Here is a 16,160-nt window from a genome sequence, read left to right as displayed (position 1 = left end):
AGCTTACATCAACCATCAAGGGGGAACGAGAAGTTTCCTAGAGATGTTAGAAGTTTCAAAAATAATTCGCTGGGCAGAGATTCACTTTTGTCACCTATCAGCTATCCATATCCCAGGTGTAGAGCACTGGGAGGCGGATTTTCTAAGTCGTCAGACTTTTCATCCGGGAGAGTGGGAACTCCATCCGGAGGCATTTGCACAACTGATTCATCGTTGGGGCAAACCAGAACTGGATCTCATGGCGTCTCGCCAGAACGCCAAGCTTCCGTGTTACGGATCCAGGTCCAGGGATCCCAAGGCGACACTGATAGATGCTCTAGCAGCGCCCTGGTCTTTCAACCTGGCTTATGTGTTTCCACCGTTTCCTCTCCTCCCTCGACTGATTGCCAAGATCAAGCAGGACCTGGTATGCAGATCTAGTGGACATGTCATCCTTTCCACCATGGTCTCTGCCTCTGAAACAGGACCTTCTACTTCTAATTTCTCTGAGGATGACTGCCTGGAGATTGAACGCTTGATTTTATCAAAGCATGGCTTCTCCGAGTCAGTTATTGATACCTTAAGACAGGCACGAAAGCCTGTCACCAGGAAAATTTACCATAAGGTATGGCGTAGATATCTTTATTGGTGTGAATCCAAGGGTTACTCATGGAGTAAGGTCAGGATTGCTAGGATATTATCTTTTCTCCAAGAAGGTTTGGAAAAAGGATTGTCAGCTAGTTAAGCGTCTGGCAGATGTTCCAGACGTTCAGGCATTTTGTCAGGCTTTAGTTAGAATCAAGCCTGTGTTTAAACCTGTTGCTCCACCATGGAGCTTAAACTTGGTTCTTAAGGTTCTTCAAGGAGTTCCGTTTGAAACTCTTCATTCCATAGATATTAAGCTTTTATCTTGGAAAGTTCTTTTTTTTTGGTAGCTATTTCCTCGGCTCGTAGAGTCTCTGAGCTATCTGCCTTACAATGTGATTCTCCTTATCTGATTTTTCATTCGGATAAGGTAGTCCTGCGTACCAAACCTGGGTTCTTACCTAAGGTGGTATCTAACAAGAATATCAATCAAGAGATTGTTGTTCCATCCTTGTGTTACACAATTTGGACGTGGTCCGTGCTTTAAAGTTTTACTTACAAGCTACTAAAGATTTTCGTCAAACATCTGCTTTGTTTGTTGTCTACTCTGGACAGAGGAGAGGTCAAAAGGCTTCGGCAACCTCTTTTTCTTTTTGACTAAGAAGCTTAATCCGCTTAGCCTATGAGACTGCTGGACAGCTTCCTCCTGAAAGGATTACAGCTCATTCCACTAGAGCTGTGGCTTCCACTTGGGCCTTTAAAAATGAGGCTTCTTTTGATCAGATTTGCAAGGCGACAACTTGGTCTTCGCTTCATATTTTTTAAAAATTTTACAAATTTGATACTTTTGCTTCTTCGGAGGCTATATTTGGGAGAAAGGTTTTACGGGCAGTGGTTCCTTCCATTTAAGTTCCTGCCTTGTCCCTCCCTTCATCCGTGTACTTTAGCTTTGGTATTGGTATCCCACAAGTAATGGATGATCCGTGGACTGGATACACCTTACAAGAGAAAACACAATTTATGCTTACCTGATAAATTTATTTCTCTTGTGATGTATCCAGCCCACGGCCCGCCCTGTCATTTTAAGGCAGGTAATTTTTAAATTTAAACTACAGTAACCACTGCACCCTATGGTTCCTCCTTTCTCGGCTTCTTTTCGGTCGAATGACTGGCTGACAGTTAGGGGAGGAGCTATTTTACAGCTCTGCTGTGGGTGTCCTCTTGCAACTTCCTGTTGGGAATGAGAATATCCCACAAGTAATGGATGATCCGTGGACTGGATACACCACAAGAGAAATAAATTTATCAGGTAAGCATAAATTGTGTTTTTAAGCCCGATTTCTCTCAGAGTGCAGTGAATGACAGAGGGATGTGAAGGTAGTATTACCTATTGAATGCAATGGTTTTCCTCATGGGGATCTATTTCATAGGTTCTCTGTTATCGGTCGTAGAGATTCATCTCCTACCTCCCTTTTCAGATCGACGATATACTCTCATATTCCATTACCTCTACTGATAACCGTTTCAGTACTGGTTTGGCTATCTGCCATATGTGGATGGGTGCCTTCAGGTAAGTATGTTTTCATTACTTAAAGGGCCACTAAACCCAAAATATTTATTTCATGATTCAGATAGAACATACAAATTTAAACAACATTACAATTTACTTCTATTTTTTATTTTGCTTCATTTTTTAGATATCCTCATTTGAAGAAAAAGCAGTGCACATGGGTGAGCCAATCACATGTGCAGCAACCAATCAGCAGCTACTGAGCATATCTAGATATGCTTTTCAGCAAAGAATATCAAGAGAATAAAACAAATTATATAATAGAAGTAAATTAGAAAGATGTTTAAAAATGCATTCTCTTTCTAAATCATGAAAGAAAAAATGTGGGTATCATGGCCCTTTAAGACGCTTTCAGCTATGGTTTGGCACTTTATGTATTTATATAAAGTTCTAAATATATGTATTGTACTTATATTTGCCATGATTCAGGTTTCAGTATATTTCATTTTTGCAGACTGTCAGTTTCATATCTAGGAAATGCATTTTTTAGAAATTCATTTCTTACCTGGGGTGTAGTCTTTTTTCAATTGACTGTCATTTTTCAAATTTGCGGGCAGAATTAGGCTCGCTAGGGCACAAAATGCTAACGTTTATTGCGTCATTCTTGGTGCGAGATTTTTTTGGCGCGAAGTTACGTTTGTTGATGCGATTCGTCATTTCCGGCGTCTTAGTTGACGCCGGTTCCTTTCACAAGGTTGCGTCATCTATGACGTGAGTGTGTCGTTTCCGGACGTTTTTGGCGCCAAAAAATATTTTTCTGTTTGTTGTGCATCATATTTGGCACCGAATATTTTCATTATATTAGACCCCATTCCGTTTTGCCTCTTGCTTTTTTCTATGTCAGAGGGCTATTGTGTTTGCATTTTTTCCCATTCCTGAAACTGCCATATAAGGAAATTGATCATTTTGCTTTATATGTTGTTTTTTTCTCTTACATTTGCAAGATGTCTCAATCTGATCCTGTCTCAGAATTCACTGTTGGATCCCTGCTGCCTGATAACAGTTCTACCAAAGCTAAGTGCATTTGTTGTAAACTTGTGGAGATTATACCTCCAGCTGTGGTTTGTAATTGTTGTCATGATAAACTTTTACATGCAGAAAATGTATCCATCAGTAGTAGTTCATTACCTGTTGCTGTTCCCTCAACATCTAATGCACAAGATATACCTGTAAATTTAAAAGAATTTATTTAATTATCCTTCTCTGATGATGATCTATCTGATTCAGAAGATCCTGCCTCAGATATTGACACTGATAAATCCTCTTATTTATTTAAATTGGAGTATATTTGTTCTTTGTTAAAAGAAGTGTTGATTACATTGGATAAGGAAACTAGTCCTCTTGATATTAAAACTAGTAAAAGTTGAAATTCTGTTTATATACCTCCTGTGGTTATTCCAGAGGTTTTTCCAGTTCCTCATGCTATTTCTGATATGATTTCTAAGGAATGGAATAAGCCTGGTACTTCTTTTATTCCTTCTTCAAGGTTTAAAAAATTGTATCCTTTGCCAGAAGTTAGATTGGAGTTTTGGGAAAAGATCCCCAAAGTTGATGGGGGTATCTCTACTCTTGCTAAATGTACTACTAATCCTACGGAAGATAGTACTTCTTTTAAAGATCCTTTAAATAGGAAACTTGAATCTTATTTAAGGAAAGCTTATTTATATTCAGGTCATCTTCTTAGGCCTGCAATTTATTTGGCTGATGTTGCAGCTGCTTCAACTTTTTGGTTGGATACTTTAGCGCAACAAGTATCGGATCATGATTTGTCTGGCATTGTTACGTTGATTCAACATGCTAATAACTTCAAAATTATGAGACCCAAAGGTTCTTTTCAGAGCCATTAACCCCTAGCTTGCCAGTGATCACTACAAATCACTGTCAGTAGTACAGCAGCACTTTTTTGCTCTCTGCATTTTTTTAGGGGTTCATTTTTCTTTTTTAGTAATTTCTTGTTAAACCCAAAGGCTCTTTTCAGAGCCGTTTAGCTAGTTTTAATTAATTTTGGTAAAAATTGTGAGACTCAAAGGTTCTTTTCAGAGCCACTAACCCCTAGCTTGCCAGTGATCACTATAAATCACTGGCAGTAGCACAGCTGCACTTTTTTTGCTCTCTCTGCATTTTTTTTAAGGGTTAATTTTTTTTTTAATTTTTTTTTGTGAGACCCAAAGGCTCTTTTCAGAGCCATTTAGTTGATTTAAATTTAAATTTTGTGGTGTGGTTTTTTTTTTGTTTTTTTTTGTAGTAATTTTTTTTTCTGTGACAGAGAATATATAGTGCTGAGGAGGCATATGCCATCCTTGCGTCAGTCAGACGCCTCTATGTCTGACTCAGACCCCAAATTTGACTCTGCCATGTGCTCAGATATATCATAAAATACAGTCTCAACTGATAGTGATGTATCTGTGGCTGCTAGCCCCCCTGCCAGAAGGAGATGTGTTGCTCCAGCTGGCATTGCTGCTGAGGAGTGGGTAGTGCCTCATCAACAGAGGCCAGAAATCCCACCCTTCACTGCAAATCCTGGCATCAATATGGATGTCGCAGGATTTAGCCCCCAACAGTTTATGAGGGTGTTTCTGTCCGATGATGTATTGGGGAACATTGTCGCCCAAACTAATTTATATGCCCATCAGTTCAATGTTGCTAAACCTGACTCATATTTGGCAAAGCACCAATGGGCCCACATTCTAGGCATTGACTATGCTGATGGGCATTATAAAGAAACCCTTCATTCGCTCTTACTGGAGCAGTAGCCCCATCTGCTCTACCCCATTTTCTCCCAGAGTACGTAGAGCAAGAGGTATGACAAAAATAATTATTTATTTCATGCAATTCAGCGACAACAGCCTGTGCCCTCCTAGGGAGCATCCCCAATTTGACAGGCTGTATAAAATCTGCCCCCCTGATTACCCACTTTGCTGCCAGGTTTGTAGAGGCGTATACACCTGGAAGGAATATATGCGTTGATGAATCCCTGATGTAGTATAAGGGAAGGCTGGGATTCAAGAAGTAGATTCCTTCCAAACGCTTCAGTTATGGGGTAAAGGCGTATAAGCTATGTGAGAGGAATACTGGGTATACTCAGGCCTTCTGGGTGTACGAGGCAAAGGATATCCACCTTGACCCTCCAGGTTACCCAGAACATATGGGAACCAGTGGCAAGATTGTCTGGGACCTGATATTACCCCTGATGAACAAAGGGTACCACTTGTATTTAGATAACTTCTATAAAAGTGTACTTTTGTTCAAGCTACTGTATTGCTTTGATACAGTAGCTTGCGGTAAAATTAAAAAAAGAACCGCACGGGTGTTCCAGGACAACTTGCACGCACCAGGCTACGAAGGGAGGAGACCTCAGCTCTGCACCAAGAGGAGCTGTTGTCAGTTAAGTACAGAGACAAGAAGGATGTATACCTTCCTAACACCATCCACACAGAGAGGACTGTGGAGGTCTCTGTATGTAGCAGAGCTGAGAGAACAATGAAGCCAGTATGCATCAATGCTTATAACCTGCATATGGGTGGGGTTGATCTGGCTGATCAGCTGCTGCAGCCCTACCTAATTATGCGGAAGACAAGGGCCTGATACAAAAAGGTTGACTTTTTTACAGTTTCAGCTCCAGATAATTTCGGGGATTTTGTACCAAGATGCACCTGCTCCCTGGGCAATGATGGGAGAGAGCAGAGTTGGGGCTACCCATTTTATTTTTAAACCCACCCCCCCCCCCTACTGCGGCAAAGCAGAAACCTAAAAAAAAAAAAAAATGAAAATTGAAATATTACCACCATCCACTTCCTCCAATTTTTTTGGCTAAAACAGTTGCATCAAATGCATCAAAGCACACCATATACAATACCTTGAGGTGTCAACATTTCAAATATATACACTTTCATGGCAATGAATAAAACTGGGGTATGTGATAGGCCCCAAACTAAAGATAGGCCTATCCGAAGAAATACTCTCACTTTTAACTAAAATTACAAGTCATACAATTGTAACAGAACCTTCCCAAAATCCTGGCAAACCTATGTATGGGGGGCATAGGTGTACTCAGAAGGTCTTGCAGAAAACAACCTGGAGTGATTTTTTGCAATAACTTACAACAGGCTCTTCTAAATAATAGTGAAAAAGCAATGCGTGTGTAAAAATAAAAAAATACCACCACACAATATCTCTCTTTTTTTTTGGCTAAAACAGTTGCATCAAAGGCATCAAAACACCCCATATACAATACCTTGGGGTCTCAACTTTTTAGCCCCCTGAGAACCCGACAAACCTATTCATGGGTGGTATCACTGTACTCAGGAGATGTTGTTGAATACATATTAAGATTGACAAAGACTGGTGGTTGAATTAGTGAATGGAAAGTGTTAAAATACAAGCTTTTCAAATAGCCTAGAGTGTCTACTTTTAAAAAATATATGGTTTTATAGGGGTAAATTACATTGGCCAGCTTCAGAAATGTCCCAAATAGTGTAGGGAACCCCCCTCAACCACCCACCTCCCTGATCTCCCCTCAACAGCTCCCTAGCCCTCCCCCCCTTACTAGATGCCTCTATCTTAAGTACTGGCCCCCCTTTTACGTAGTACAACATCCCTCCCTCTCCCTTCAGTTTTTTTCTGTGGTGTACTCCCTCCACTCTTCACCGCTGGACCGCCAACTCTCCTCCCGCCTTCCCTCCCACACCTCCCGTTGGCACCAATGGAGATCATTACAGACCGTGTCAGTGTTTGAAACAATCTGGCCATCTACCTTGGTAACGGGAGCACAATTAGCACTTCCTTACCATATGAAGGAAAATGCCTTCTGAAGGGAGCTGACAGCTGGGACTGCAGCATGAGGCAGAAGGTAGGACATAGCTATTACGTCAAATGGATACTCTAGGCAAAGTACCCTTTGACGTAGTAGCTACGTCCATATGGCTTAAAGGGTTAAGTGTTGTAAATGCAGCCTGTGTGTTAGTGTTTGGGGTGAGAAAGAACTCTTGCGTTTGCTGTCACTTTCTCTAAAAGACCAGGTATGTTTTATATACAATGTGATTGATGTCATCTTATATTTCTATATATTAGTTAGGATGAGTAAGTTTGTAACACAGTTTAATGTGTTCTTCATTCTAATAAAGTATAATTATATTTGACATCTGAATAAAACTGTATTAAAGTTACAAATCGACTACAAGCATTTTATGTAAATATGAATAATGTATACATTTTCTGTCTGTAGGCCAGGAGCTGTCTTTGAGGTTGACACTGACCTCCAGAAAAATGTCCTTTCAGAAGTTAAAGCTGAACTTGTTTGGCCTTCTATTGTCAGTTCACATCGTCACTTACACTTCCCTCTGACTAACACCAACAACTCATCAGTGAGTACTACTGCAATAGTATGTGTTATCAGTCAGCATGAAAGAAGCACCTTTTATCAGTGTGCCATATTGTATGTAGAATAATTAACGTGCATAGTCCATGATATACTTACCCAGTAGACAGTATGCTTAACATGTACTATTGCACACAAAGGAGCTTTTCCAGATGTGGAACAGTTTGACCTAGTTAACAATTCACTTTTATTTTTCACTAGGAGGAAGATATTGTTTTGGAAAATCCTTCAGATATCCCAGTGTATGTGCAGATTGTTCCCATAGCACTTTATTCTAACCCTTCATTGCTGCTAGAAAGAATAGTTGAAAGGTAAGTATTTGAATCAGCCGTCATTTGACAGCTGCAAACATAGTAAGGCAATAGGGACTTTTCATACTGTTGTGAAAGTCAACCGTTTGTGAGATGATTCTTATCATTATTGGTTAATAGATTGTTCTTCTGTTAATCCTTTGTTATCCTACTATATTCGCTCATGAAGTGCTTAAAAAAGAACCTATCATTTTTTTTTAACAGATTCAACATTAGTAAATCAGAAAGTATAGACCTGAAAACCCTTGAATTCCAAGTATTCAGAAATAATGTAAGTACTAGTTTGTGCATTTTATTATGTAAATCGTTTTAAATATAATGTATGCGAGTATATCTCGGTGAAATCAAAATATCAAAACTAAAATCAAAGTGCTATGTATGGTAACAGAATATTAAATAAATTGTAAGTGTGTAAATACAAACTCCTCTTTACCACATGTATTATCTTAAAATGAAGCATTTTTCGTTTCCGGATAAATAAATCCAGTATAATACTGTTAACAATTAAAGAGTTTGCACACAGTCAGATGATGGTACTTTACACAATTATTTACAGCTCTCTTATTTACTGAGGAACCTGTTTTGGATTGCTATACTGAACAATGGATTTATTTAAATTTACTATTTATTATAAAATATACAAACATAAGGTTCTGAAACAATGCTGTGGTCGTTTATAAGTTTAGAATACACAACCTGTGTGACCTTCCTTTCTCGCAGCCTACTAAGTTGCTGGTTTAATGCAATGTCAGTTTCCATTTTTATACAGTCTTTTTAAGAATTTTTGAAAAAGCTGTGTAAATATATAAACGTACTGTAATAAATACAAAATCTGACACTTTTTTAGCATACCCTGTACATTTAATAGATAGTAAAGGGAGCACTATTAGAGCACTCATTGCCCTCATATTAAGAGTGGTGAGTTAAGGGGAATTTTTTTTGTTTTATTCTATGCATCATCTCTATATTGATTATTGTGTTATCACACACAGCACTTTGACATAGTGATTTCAGTATAATTTATATTTCTTTCCTAAGATATAAAGAGTCCACGACGTCATTCAATTAATAGTGGGAATATCACTCATGGCCAGCAGGAGGAGGCAAAGAGCACCATAGCAAAGCTGTTAAGTGTCTCTCCCCTACCCATAATCCCCAGTCATTCTCTTTGCCTCTGTCAATGTAGGAGGTGAAGTTTGGTGTCTGAAAAAATTAATTCCTTTTTCGGGTACTTTTTCCTGCAAGCAAGGATTTGGGTGTTGCTGAGTCCACGTCAATCTCTTCAGTAGAGTAGTGGTGGCTTTTATGCAGTTAGGAAGTTGTGAGCTAGTACTTGCTTTGTTTCCTAACCACTGCCCATGGTACAGAAAGCCAGAGTTGGTTACTCTGTTCTTTCTTTTTCTACAGGTCTCTGTAAGGAGTATGTGTCCTTTCACGCCTTGTGAGCTGTCTTCCTGTCGGACAGCTAGCTCTTGCACTTCAGAAGTATATGTCATATGCAGTAGATAGGGACATTTTTAAAATCCTTTATACAGGATTTTCTTTGGCAGTGGGCAGGCACATTATGTATGTTGAGACTAGGGGTTAATCTTCCCTTTATTGGGACGTTTTTCCTCTTTGGGCTAATTTTGTTGAAACACTTTATTAGTATGTGTGTGTGGCTTATATTTTATACAGGGATTTATGTATAAACTTAAAATTTGGCAGTTGGTTTTCTTTGCTTTCTTAGCTAGAACAGGCTAACTGACAGACTGCTTGAGCGTTTGTGTAAATTAAGCTCCGGTGTTGTAGGCAGAGGGAAACGTGCGCCTTTTACTTGCTGCGTAGTTTCCGCTCTCTGCCGGTCATGTGACTTCTCTCTGCTGTCGGATATTCACGGAGCGGAGCAGCGTCATTGATTTTCAGTCTCTTCAGTTTCGATCTACTATATGATCGTTTTAGAGACTTATGGCAACCAAATTGTGTATAAGTGTTACGGTAAGGCACCTCAGCCTGTCTGAGGTTTAGGGGGCCTGATTGGTTTATTATTTTAAATAATTTTTGCATAACATTGAGCGGCTGTGGTATTAAAAATTCTTAAAGTGACAGTGTATTTAAATTTCTACAATTTGGGGAATTTTTTAATTTAGTATTATGGATATGGACCAAGACTCTGTTTCTTTTGACAAATGCTTGTTATGCCTTAAGGCACAAATTGTTTTGCCTATGCAATTCTGTGCTGCATGCTTAGCTAGAACACTTCAATTTAAAAATAAATTGTTGCCCTCTGAGCCCAATGTCTCTCAGGATGATGCTGTACAGGCAATGCCACAGCTTTCTCCTCAAACATCCCAAACCTCTATGGCGTCGCATGCATTGCCCTGCAGTTCCTCTCAGCCTCCTGGAGGAGTTTATTTGCCTGCAGATTTTGCTGCACAGGTATCTTCTGCGGTATCTGTGGCATTATCTGCTTTTCCTATGCTGAGAAAACGCAAAAGGAAATTTAAACATTCAGATAGTAAGGTTTCTGTTCCACCTACTGCTACGCAGGTTGCTCTCCCTCATAAGTCTGATGAGGAGGATACGTTGGTAGCCTCTGAGGGTGAAATCTCAGATTCGGACAGTATTATTCCTTCATCTGATAATGATGAAGTAAACTTCAGATTTAAGCTTGAACACCTTTGTGTACTGTTAAAGGAGGTATTGGCTATTTTGGACGACTCCGATACTTCTGTCGTTGTCAACCCTAAGAAGTCTAGTAAACTTAATAAATACTATGTTTCTTCCTCTGTGGAAGTGTTTCCTGTCCCAGACCGTGTCATGGAGATTATTTCACAGGAATGGAAGAAGCCAGGTATAAATTTCCCCATATCTCCCGTCTTTAAAAGGATGTTTCCTGTTGCTGACTCCATTAAAGATTGGTGGCGCACGGTGCCTAAAGTAGAAGGGGCTATTTCTACTCTGGCTAAGAGAACTACAATCCCTATAGAGGATAGCTGCTCCTTTAAGGATCCCATGGACAAAAAGCTGGAGGCTTATTTGAAAAAGATGTATGTTCATCAAGGTCTTCAATGGCAACCTGCAGTTTGTATTGCCACAGTAGCAAGTGTGGCATCTTATTGGTACAACGCCTTGTCTGAATCAATTTTAGTAGAGACTCTGTTGGATGAGATCCAAGATGAGGATTAAGGCTCTCAAACTAGCCAATTCCTTTATTTCTGATGCTAACATGCAAGTTACTAGACTGGGAGCCAAGATGTCTGGCTTCACTGTCTTAGCCTGCAGGACTTTGTGGCTAAAATCTTGGTCAGCTGTTACCTCCAAGTCCAAGCTTCTGGCGCTTCCTTTCAAGGGTAAGAGCTTGTTTGGACCTGGTCTGGCAGAAATAATTTCTGATATTATGGATGGAAAAGGGTATTTTCTACCACAAGACAAGAAGAAGAGACTTAAAGGACGTCAAAGTAATTTTAGTTCCTTAGCCATGAAGGAGGTGGCAAGGATTATTCAATGGGAGGAAGCTCACAATTGTTTATCTGCCATCCACATTCCTGGAGTGGACAACTGGGAAGCGGATTTCCTGAGCAGGCAAACTTTTCATCCCGGTGAGTGGGCTCTCCATCCGGAGTTTTTCTTCAGGTTAACCCTCAAATGGGGGGTGCCGGAGTTGGATCTGATGGCATATCGGCAGATCGCCAAGCTTCCAAGGTACGGTTCAAGGTCAAGAGATCCTCAGAACGCTCTGATATATGCTCTGGAAGTTCTTTGGGATTTCGGTCTAACATACCTGTTTCCTCCATTTGCGATCCTTCCACAAGTTATTGCTCGTATCAAACAAGAGAGAGCATCAGTAATTCTAATAGCTCCTGCATGGCCTTGCAGGATCTGGTATGCAGACCTAGTGAAGATGTCATCTTGTCCACCTTGGAGGTTGCCTCTGAGTAAGGACCTTCTAACTCAGGGTCCATTCCTCCATACAAATCTCGTTTCTCTGAATCTGACTGCTTGGAGATTAAACGCTTAGTTCTGTCTAAGTGTGGATTATCTGAGTCGGTCATTGAGACCATGATCCAGTCTCGTAAGCCTGTTAGTCGACAAATTTACGTAAGGTATGGCATAATTACCTTTATTGGTGTGAATCTAAGGGCTACTCTTGGAGTAGGGTCAGGATTCCTAGAATTTTGTCTTTTCTCCAGGAAGGTCTGGAGAAAGGGATGTCAGTCAGTTCTCTGAAAGGTCAGATTTCTGCATTATCTATTTTGTTACACAAGTGTCTGGCAGATGTGCCAGATGTTTAATCTTTTTGTCAAGCCCTGGTTAGAATCAGGCCTGTGTTTAAACCTGTTGCTCCTCCTTGGAGCCTTAATCTTGTTCTTAAAGTTTTGCAGCAGGCTCCATTTGAGCTAATGCATTTCATAGATATTAAGTTTCTATCTTGGAAGGTTTTGTTTCTTATTGCTATCTCTTCTGCTCTGAGAGTTTTGGAACTCTCGGCTTTGCACTGTGATTCGCCTTACCTTATCTTTCATGCGGATAAGGCGGTTCTTCGTACAAAATTGGGGTTTCTTCCTAAAGTGTTTTCGGATAGAAATATTAATCAGGAAATTGTTGTTCCTTCTCTCTGTCTCAATCCTTCTTCTCATAAAGAACGTCTGTTGTACAACTTGGATGTTGTGCGTGCTCTGAAATTCTACCTAGAGGCTACTAAGGATTTTCGCCAGTCTTCTGCCCTGTTTGTTTGTTTCTCAGGAAAGCGTAAGGGTCAGAAGGCTACTTCTATTTCTCTTTCCCTCTGGTTAAGAAGTATAATTCGTTTTGCTTATGAGACTGCTGGACAGCAGCCTCCTGGGAGAATTACAGCTCATTCCACTAGGGCTGTCTCCTGTTTTTGGGCTTTCAAAAATGAAGCTTCTGTGGAACAGATTTGCAAGGTTGCAACTTGGTCCTCTCTGCATACTTTTTCCAAATGTTATACTTTTGCCTCAGCTGAGGCTTCTTTTGGGAGAAAGGTTCTTCAAGGGGTGGTGCCTTCTGTTTAGGTCTGCCTGTCTTGTTCTCCCTCCCTGTTCATTCTGTGTCCTCTAGCTTGGGTATTGGTTCCCACTAGTAATTGAATGACGTTGTGGACTCTCCATATATTAGGAAAGAAAACAAAATTTATGCTTACCTGATAAATTTCTTTCTTTCTGGATATGGAGAGTCCACGACCCCACCCTTAATTAAGACAGTTATTTTTGACTAAACCTCAGGCACCTCTACACCTTTGTCTTATTCCTTTTTAATTTCCCTTCGGTTGAATGACTGGGGATTATGGATAGGGGAGTGACACTTAACAGCTTTGCTGTGGTGCTCTCTGCCTCCTCCTGCTGGCCACAAGTGATATTCCCACTAGTAATTGAATGACGTTGTGGACTCTCCATATCCGGACAGAAAGAAATTTATCAGATAAGCAGACATTTTGTTTTTTTATTTTTGGTAACAGTGTTATAGTATATCTTTTTTTTTCTCTCTCTCTTTTTGTGTAGGCCATTCCTGTGCAAACTGGTCAAGGTTTCGTGGAGGGCTCTTTTCGTCAATCTGTTTTGAACCTTATTTTGAAACCCGGGGAAAGGAAAAATGTGAAAGTTAAATTCACTCCAGTTATGAACAAAACTGTGGGCTCATTATTTATTATCAGGTAATAATTTGTGATTTATTGAACTTTTGGAGCAGGAGTAAATGATATTTAGCTTACTTTTATTTATCACAATGAAAATGGAGGCAGAATTTTATTCATTTATATTTAACCTAGTGAATACAATTATTTTTTTAATGCGCTGGTAATTTCTTTGTGGTGAAGCATTCCAATGGTTATTTGTTGAGTGACCAGCTCCCAATTAGTAATAAAAGATACATTTTTTGTTTTATCAGTAATTTCTGTGCACATCTGTAATGTAACATTTAGGTGGTATTTTCGTGTTTAGTATGACAGCTAAAAAAAAGTTACCTGCTTATTGTGAATGAGCAGAAGATTGCCACGCTCACTGACTTTGAAGGCTTCAGCCTACCTACATTGACAGGCTTTGATTTTCTCCACATCAAATACAAAAATATATAGATATTTAGATAAATGTGTATGTGTGTGTGTGTATATATATATATATATATATATATATATATATATATAGAGAGAGAGAGAGAGAGAGAGAGAGAGAGAGAGAGAGAGAGAGAGAGAGAGAGAGAGAGAGAGAGAGAGAGAGAGAGAGAGAGAGAGAGAGAGAGAGAGAGAGAGAGAGAGAAGCAACAAATATACATGTCTAATATAGATAGATAGATGTCTCCTTCCACAAGGAATTACATGGGGATTCTTTATTTGGTAGGATCTCTGGAAGTGGGATCACTAGTTATTTCCATAGATTGCTGTTATTACTAAGATGACCGTGTTGAGTAATCCTTGTTTCTGAAGAACAGGTGTTTTTTTACATGGTTATTTTTTTAAGTGCTGGAACTCTGTAAACTGGTAAAATATAAGGATTATTCTTATGTTTGAGTCACTGGCAAAATGTTGTGAAGAGAAGAAGCTATAGTAGGCTTCTCTATGTTCTGTAGATCTTATTGTGAATATCAGTTTTGTTTTGGTAGATGAAGATCCCAGATATTTTGCTTAAGTTGATGATGTGTATATGATGTGTATATCACATCACATCGAATAGTATCTGAAATTCGCAACCTTTATTACATCACTGCCCACTTGGGTTAATGCTTGTTCTGCTGCACAGGCTGTCAAATGGATTGTAATCCATAAGCACAATTGAAAGTATTTTAGATTACCTGTTAAAATGGATTTCCCAATTTTATTGATTTCCCCATGTATTCTATCTTCCATTTGACCTGAAAATATCTGTAAAAATCTAAGAAATATTACTTTTTATTATTTTGGTTACATCTTGAAGGCTTATATTTTTTTCTTTTTTATGGCCACTCCCCCTTTCCACATGACCTATTTGTAGGAGCCAATCCAGACTAGTTACTGGAATACAAAGCTAGCTACTGTCATTTTGTTAAGCAAACTTGTGTTGTTTTACAGTGTTTGATTTTGCCACCTTCATCAAAGCCATACAAGTGTTTTTATTATTTTATTTTATTTTTTTGAAAACAAATAAAAAATAGTATATAATGGAAAGGTTCATATTATAGTTATACAACCATTTTTTGGACCAGTAAAGTAAAAAATATACTTTCATTATTCAGATAGAGCACAACATTGTAAACATCTTTCCAATTAACATCCATTATCTAAATATGCACAATATTTTATATGCACACTTTCTGAGGCACCAGCTCCTACTGAGAATGTACAAGATTAACAGAATATTCATATATGCAGTTTGTAATTGGCTGATGGCTGTCACACAATGAAGTAGAAAATAAAATGAACTTTGAAATTTGTCAGAAAAAAATCTACTACTCGTAGAAGTCAAACTATTAGATTATGCTGTTCTACTGTATTTATGTGTCCTTTAAAGTTAAATGTTAAGTTAGATTTGTCAAATATTAGATAAACGAGTTTTCGATTTAGGTGTTGAACTCTTTTTATATACTTTTTATATTACATTGCAACACTCATCCATAAACATATCTGCAAAATTTGTAAGTTTTGCTTTTGAGTATTGTGCATCTTATAAAATTTGCTTTGGCCAATTAGGGATAGATATCAATAAGCTACAGAACTAATTTAATCATTATGGTATAGAAGGATTGTGAATCAGAATTCTTGATTCTGTATTATCCATTCCAGCCTCACTCAGAGAAAAACTTGCCAAAAATACAGAAGAAGTGTAGCATGTTTGCTATCACTCTGTTTAAACAGAAATAGAGCATTTGTTTTATTTAAAAGTATATTATAAAACTACATTCCTTTTATACAGGTGGTGAGAATCCACAATCCATTACTCATGGGAATTACCTTCCCTACCACTTGGAGGAGGCACAGATTCCCAAACCCCAAGAGCTAAATATATCTCCTTCCACCTCACACATATCTCAGTCTTTTCTTTGACTCTGCTGTAGGTGGTTGAAGACTGAGGTTTACTCTATAGATTGTGAGTATCAGTGCAGTTTTCAAGGTTCTTTAGGTTTAGCCTCTGTTGGAAAGATAGTTTATTTTCCTCTTGCAGTTAGACAGAGTCACAGTAGTGACTTATGTCATCCATCTGAGGGGAACTCTCAGTTTCCTGGTGATAAGGGTTATGTTTTGAATTCCCTCGTAGCTAGAACAGTTGCTGTCTAGCTGTTGTAGTTCTCATTCTAGGGATGATCATCTGTGAAATGTTTTTTACAGTCCTCAGTTTTGTCTCCTAGAGGAGTGGTTTTTACTTCAGCA

At 38.9% G+C, this 16,160-nt stretch overlaps 1 protein-coding gene across 1 annotated transcript in view; it reads left to right on the top strand.

Moving 5' to 3' along the window:
• Positions 1 to 16,160, top strand: part of TMEM131 (transmembrane protein 131) — a 550,079-nt gene that overhangs the window by 336,720 nt on the left and 197,199 nt on the right. The window contains 4 exon segments of the mRNA XM_053707713.1: positions 7,359 to 7,497; positions 7,713 to 7,822; positions 8,027 to 8,093; positions 13,324 to 13,475. Coding sequence (XP_053563688.1) covers positions 7,359 to 7,497; positions 7,713 to 7,822; positions 8,027 to 8,093; positions 13,324 to 13,475 — 468 coding nt within the window.

Source organism: Bombina bombina, chromosome 3 (genome assembly GCF_027579735.1).
Source record: "Bombina bombina isolate aBomBom1 chromosome 3, aBomBom1.pri, whole genome shotgun sequence".
NCBI lineage: Eukaryota > Metazoa > Chordata > Amphibia > Anura > Bombinatoridae > Bombina > Bombina bombina.
Note: the sequence above shows the minus strand (reverse complement) of the source record. Positions and strands in the feature narration are given on the sequence as shown.